General features: G+C 27.8%; 1 protein-coding gene, 1 long non-coding RNA gene and 1 pseudogene across 2 annotated transcripts; 1 reads left to right on the top strand and 2 right to left on the bottom strand.

Moving 5' to 3' along the window:
• Positions 1-9: 9 nt before the first annotated feature.
• Positions 10-2,510, bottom strand: LOC111029914 (52 kDa repressor of the inhibitor of the protein kinase-like). Its single transcript, XM_022309160.1, has 3 exons — positions 505-2,510; positions 272-422; positions 10-167 (listed from the first exon to the last, which is right to left on the bottom strand). The coding sequence occupies exons 1-3, from the start codon at positions 2,111-2,113 to the stop codon at positions 17-19; spliced, it is 1,911 nt and encodes a 636-aa protein (XP_022164852.1). The 5' UTR covers positions 2,114-2,510; the 3' UTR covers positions 10-16.
• Positions 2,511-2,729: 219 nt separating this feature from the next.
• Positions 2,730-3,752, bottom strand: LOC111029915. Its single transcript, XR_002604050.1, has 3 exons — positions 3,146-3,752; positions 2,921-3,046; positions 2,730-2,806 (listed from the first exon to the last, which is right to left on the bottom strand). It is a non-coding gene; the product is annotated as an uncharacterized LOC111029915 (long non-coding RNA).
• A 1,413-nt stretch (positions 3,753-5,165) lies between these two features.
• LOC111029913 lies at positions 5,166-6,593 on the top strand (annotated as a pseudogene).
• Positions 6,594-6,764: the final 171 nt, after the last annotated feature.

Here is a 6,764-nt window from a genome sequence, read left to right as displayed (position 1 = left end):
TTACATCTGTCATTTTCTACAATAAGAGATCGGTGTGTCTCCTTTTCATTTTAGCAAACCTTTGTATAATTTCTTGAGTGTCAATTTCTATTTCTCTGTGTATATTCAATAATGCTAATCCACATAGCCGATTTTGTCCCATTTTTGAGCGCAACCAAGTTTTTAATCTACAGAATAAGCAAGCATGTAGCAAACATTCAAATCATACAAGCAGATTAGCGTGCACAAGCGGATGCAATTATAATAGAAAATAAGCAAATTTAAAAACTACCTTCTTAATGTTGAAAATGATCTTTCAGCTGAAGCAACGCTAATGGGCAAACATGCAATTATTAAAAGTAGCCTCTTAATATTGGGATATATAACTTCACAGCAAATGTCAGCAGATGTAATAGCATCTAAACTTTTAATATCATATTTCCCTAAAACAAAAATTACATTTTTTTATTGGTAATACATATATTGTTGAATAAACCTATAGTAAGTTGATAAACATTTATTCACCTTCATTTTTTTCCCTTTTCCACTTTGATTTCCAGAGAGATAGCTCTGACTTGAGTTCTAGTTCACTCATATTACAATCTTGAAAAGAAAAATATTTAATGAATAGTTTAACTAACTCATTTTCATCCTCACTATCCGCCTCAATAATATTTCTTGGCATTAATTTTGATAATTTCAAAACTGCTTGATTTTTTTCATTTAAAAACCTATTTTTGAGATCATCTAATACATTATCAAGCAAAGGAATGTAAATTGACACTCTGTAATAATCCTCTATAGTACTTGTTTGGTAATTTGATCTTGCAGTTTGACGACATACTATTCGAGGCTTTTTTATTTCTATATCATGCTTTATCATTTCTTTTTTGCATTCTTCAAATATTAAGTTGAATTCCTCAGAGCAATTGGTTCTTTTATTTTCCAAGTTATCAATGACATCATGTATAATTTCTGTAGAATTACTTATATCCGAGTTGACATTTTGTAAAATTTTACTTACAGCAACTGTAACACTTAATAATGAGGCAAGTGTAAACAATGATATTATAAATTCGCAAGCACATAAAGCAGTTAATAGTGTTTTAGCTTTTGATGAAGAGTCTTGTTCATGCCATGATGAAATAGAAGTTAAGGCTTCTAAAATATATGTTAATGATGACTGAAAAATTATAATACTGTCTTGTCGTTCAATCCATCGGGTTTCACATAGACTTTTGAGTCGTGGATTTCCCTTCAGAACTGTAAGTAAAACGTAATTTCGTTTGGATGACATATTAAAAAATAAAATGACTTCTTTTATTAGCCCAACACTATTTCGAATAGCTTGAACACTTGACGATTTTGATATTGATAAATTTAGGGAATGGTTTGAACAAGGAGAATAAACGGCATGAGGTGCATAAGACTGGACAAATTGAACTGCACCGCGCAGGGTGGATGTCATTACAGAACAACCATCTGTAGCAATTCCAACACAATTTAAGCAATCTAAATTTAACTCTTTAAGTATGGATACTACTGTTTTTCCTAAAACTTCACCTGTCAATTTTGGTTCTAATATAGTTGAGTTTATATCCACAACTTCATCATCTTCACTATCATTATTTGAGGAAAAAGCATGTTTATGACAGTCAATGAATGCTATAAAATTCTCTTTTATAATACCCTTATGGATGTACCTTAAAATGAGACTCATCTGTGAAGTATGACTGATGTCTGTGGTCTCATCAAAAATGATGCTAAAGTATTTATTTTCTTTAACTTCGTCAATAATTTTATTCATAATAAAATGTTTACAGCATGTAATTAAATCATTTTGAATTATTGGGCTAATATAAGTTGCTCTTGCGTTTAATGATTTTAAATGGTCTTCAAGCACTTTATCCCCAGATAATACTCTATACTTTAATAGTTCACGAAAATTACCTTGATTAGTAATTATAGACTTTGGGATTGTAAGTGTACTATCTTCATTGTTGAAAAGTTTTCCAGAATCAAAATTTCCTCTCAGGGGGATATTTTGTCGACCAAGAAAAATGATGCTCTCTACAATTGGTTTCAATCTCTCTCGATTTTCCAAAACAGTTTTTTTTCTATGTGTGAGTGCCATATTGATAACTTCTTTTTGAGGATTTTTGTGATTGCGTAAAAAATAATCTGCGGTAGTAACTGCGTTTATGTGATATTTATGGCTGTTATGAACTGCTAAATCACCTGATTGACCTGAGATTTTTGAATATTTGTTTAATGGTGTAGCTACAAATTTTTGTAGTACTGTACTATTGCATTTTCCTCCTTTATCAGCGAAAAGAACACAATACTTTCAAAATAACCCTCTTTTTTTATTAGAATACATTAGCCAATTATATTTTTCAAAATATGATCTGTTTAGATACCTCTTTCCTTCTTTATTTTTCTTTTTATGTAAACTGAATGGGTATACAAAATCCTTTCCAGGCAAGTTGGACAGCTCTAATAGTTTAGCTTTGTTGTAATCTGATATGAATGCATTAGTTTCCTTTAAATAATCACCAATATCTTCACTAAATTCAGTGCTATTGCCTTCTACAGGATGTTGGACGTGAGCATTATCAATCACTTTTGGTCCTCCTAATTTATAAATATATGTTTTTAATTATTACCCGACATTTGTTATTTAATATTTATATATACAATTTGCATTTATCTATATTTTAAATGTAGTTACCATCTAAAGGTCTGTTTTGTGATGTACTAGTATTAGTCGAAATATTGTCTTCTACAGGATATTTGATGTGGTCATTATCAATCTCCTTTGGTCCTCCTAATTTATGAATATATGTTTTTAATTATAACCTGACATTTATTATTTAATATTTATATACACAATTTGCATTGATCTATATTTAGAATGTAGTTATTTAAAAAATATTGTTACCATCTAAAGGCTTCTCTTGTGATGTACTACTACAAGTATTAGTTGAATTTAAATCTGATAGTAAAAGAGCATTTTAATTTACACTATAATGTGGCTCACGGTCATTATCAATCTTTGATCGTTTTTCTGAAGAAATAAATTATAATTAGGTATATATTTATTTTATTAATTATCCATTAGAGTCATTAGACATTACTTTAATTAAGTAAATAATATCTTTCTTACCTTCTGTCCTTTCTGAATGAGTTTTATTCTGTAACCATTGTGTTAGCATAGTTTTTTGTCCACTCAACTTGCGTTTGCTCATTATAAGATAATAATAATATTAAATTATGACATAATTATTGACAAATATTGATATAACTGCTAAAATATTTGTCAAATGTCAATTGTCATGTCAAGAACTCAATTCTAATAATTAGGTTTTAGGTACCTACTTCAGAAATTTTTTTCGAAAAACGTTTATCTTTTCGTCAAAAAATGTAATGGATAATATTTTAACCGTGATAAGAATATACGGAAGAATATTCTTATCTATCTCAGTGTAAATCATTATCATGATTTTACTGATACCATAGAATACTATAGAAACGACACTCTCCCGAAATCCTTTGTTCTGCCTGAATTAATTTGATAAGGTGCATAACTTCATGTTCTCCCGCTATGCTTACAACATCAATCAGTCCGCTGCCAAAATGAAAAAAAGTGAAGTGGTGGGGGGAGTGTCGTTTCTATAGTATTCTATGCTGATACTATCTTGATAATTCTTAAATCGTAAATTAATTAAATTATTATAAAAATTTATTTAAAAAAATAGTAGATCATAAATTTTTTTTATAATCTTATAATTTATAAGATACCTNCCCCCCCCTCAAATACGTGCCTGAATAAGAAATAGTAATAAATAAATATTTACTACTATTTTGTAATAATTATTTTAGTAAAACTAACGAATAATAAATAAATCGTATAATAATATTTAATTTTAACGAGATAAAAATCAATTCTATATTAAAATTAAATTTGGTATTTAATAAATAGTAGTAAGATATTATTTATTTAAATAAAGATAACAATTTTTTAATAGAAGAATAAATAAATAAATACATTTATTTAATTATGACAATTTTAATGAACAAAATATATATTGATGAATCAAGGTTCAGATAATATATCGGATAGTTCAACGGACAATTTAACTGAAATAGTTGAGGATAGTACGAGGGAAGTAGGCATACAAGTAGAACAAACCGACGAGGTTGCTGCAGTTGTTGCCGATACAAACTGCACCGTTAAAACTGAACAATTAATCGATTTAGATTAGTAAGCCCGAAGCAATATTGAATAGGTTGGTTAAAATAGTCGTCGTGTAAGGCATCCGAAACTATCTGTTGACGATGACGACTGTCGACTGTTCTGTTGTACCTACGTTTGTTACGTAAACGTGATAAACGAATTTATTTATCTATTCGTTTCGTTTACGAGCTTAGGAAATGGAAAGTACAGATTACAATATCTTACGATATACTCCAATAAGAAGTTACAAATAGTTTCAAATTATCAATAATTTTTGAATTAGATTTTAAATTGGCGTGTCATGGTAATAATGCGCGCGTGTCACTCCGTGACACGCGTGACACAGGTTCGCCATCCCTGCCCTATTGATATCTATCCCCAACGCCCACCCCGTAGCTACACCACTATACAATAATAATAATAATAAATAATGGCTATTAATTATTTCTCATTCAGGTATACCTCAAATATACTATTATGATTATATTATCATTTTAATGTTGGATCTCATAAGATGAGCTTCGTATGTTAGTGCGTAATCTTACATTTTAATAGTCTTATGCCGGGTTGCATGAAACCGAACTTTAAATTTATTTAATGAACAGTTTTAACGAGCCGTTAAATCGTTTTACAGAATCGTTTGGGTTGCACAAATCGTACAATAAAAATATATTGGTATTAAACATGATACCGAGGTTAGTGTAGAAATTTAAGTTTATCACAGAAAAAGAGATAAAATCCTATGATCTAGATACTGTATCAACAGCTGTTTGAACTTTTATTTTGAATATGTATAATAACAATAATTGCTAAATTCTACAAATTGTTAATTTGTAGTCTACTAGTCTGTACTTAATCTTTCTTCGGCGTTTTCGGTTCTGTTGTTTTGTACACATTTTATAACTTAAGTGTTTTTTTAGCAATTGTAATTACCTAAATATTATAAAAAATGTCTGAACATAATATAAATGAGAGTCAGTTAAATCAGAAACGTATGAGAGGAAAAAACTTTACTGAAAGGGTAAAAATAATATAATAGCTCATTAATTGACTTGATATTGCCTTTTAAGCTAATTATTGAAAATATTTAAGTAAGTAGTGTTCTTAATAATATTCCTTTAAATGTATACATTCAAAACAAGATATACTATAATATTAATTATGTAGTTATAACATTACTCATAATTATAAATTTATAACTTATAACACTTCATTATAAGTTCATTATATTTTAAATATTTATTTATTCTGTGTTAGACTGATGCAATTTGGAATAACAAAAAGGCTGAGGTATTGTCTGAAATAACTAGCCTCTACAATTTACAACAAACATCAGGCATTCGCATTGACACACAATTAAAAAACTTATATGATACTCTTAAAAGAGATGCTCGAAAAGAGAAAAGTAATGATAAGGTAAAAAAAATTATATTCATTTTCATTTATTGTTATTTTGCTCAATATATTATCCAATTTTTGTTTATATTACCTACCAAACACATATTAAATTACATTTAATGAGATTTGTAGGAGGCTGACTCTTAATAATACTATATTACTATCAATATTTTATATTTAATAACATTTTACAATGTTTGTTAAAATCTAAACAAATTAAATTATCAGCATTAATTAACTTTGATCCTCTATCAAAAATCTAGCTTATATTGTATTATATATGTATAGGTTATCTTTAAACTTAATATTTACTCTGCAATTTAAAGAGGTATTTTTTTTAATATCACAGGAAATGATGCTTTAATAAATTAAATAAATAAAACTGTAAGAATTAAGCATTAATATAATTTTAGTATAATTTATAATATTTTTATATTTAATTGTAAAAATTAATTATTAAATAATAAACATAAATTTGTTATCTGGTTTCTTAAGTGTCAGATAGTAGGACCATTGTTCGCACAGACTCTCCCACTTTGTGAAGGCCTTTAATAAGATTAATTTTAACTCATCCAAGATATTTTGTTCAAAGTTAATCTCATTCAACTTTAATTATAATTTATAAGTCTTCAGTATAGTTGTATATTTACAATGTTTAGGTTCAAATGTACGAAACAGGCGGTGGATCAAATACTAACCTTTTATCAAAAACCACTGAAAAAATTATTGGCTTACTAGGAGACCAAATGGATCCATTAATTGATTCAGTTGATTCTGATACTAATTACAATGACGGTAAGTACCTACAGTATTGAGAGTTTTTAAGAAAACATTGTATCAAAGAAATAGTTTATTAAAATATAGATTTTACTTAATACATTGTATTATTTATTTAGGAGGATTTGAAGTTGTCAATTTATTTTCTGAGAACATAACCGACTTTGAAGATTCAAGTATGTATTTATTAATTATTAGTTAATCAGATATAACTTATAAGTTATAACTAATTAATTACTAATTAAATTTTGAGTTATCAAGATTTTTGACTTATTCAGGTTTGAGTTATTGAGATTTGACTGTATATAGTGCACAGGGGATAGTCCTCTTTTACAGATTACCTTTTACAGTGGCGGTATAAATAAAGTTACAT

This window comes from Myzus persicae, unplaced genomic scaffold (genome assembly GCF_001856785.1).
Source record: "Myzus persicae strain clone G006 unplaced genomic scaffold, MPER_G0061.0, whole genome shotgun sequence".
Taxonomy (NCBI): Eukaryota; Metazoa; Arthropoda; class Insecta; order Hemiptera; family Aphididae; genus Myzus; species Myzus persicae.
The sequence above is the reverse complement of the archived record's forward strand: the minus strand, read 5'-3'. Positions and strand labels throughout refer to the sequence as shown.

Bases quoted from the DNA above. Each gene is read 5' to 3' on its own strand.
- LOC111029914 (XM_022309160.1), bottom strand. From the start codon at position 2,113: ATGGCACTCACACATAGAAAAAAAACTGTTTTGGAAAATCGAGAGAGA. The intron at 423-504 runs GTGAATAAATGT...TTTTTGTTTTAG, and splicing joins GAAAAGGGAAAAAAATGAAG to GGAAATATGATATTAAAAGT. The intron at 168-271 runs GTAGTTTTTAAA...CTTATTCTGTAG, and splicing joins TCATTTTCAACATTAAGAAG to ATTAAAAACTTGGTTGCGCT.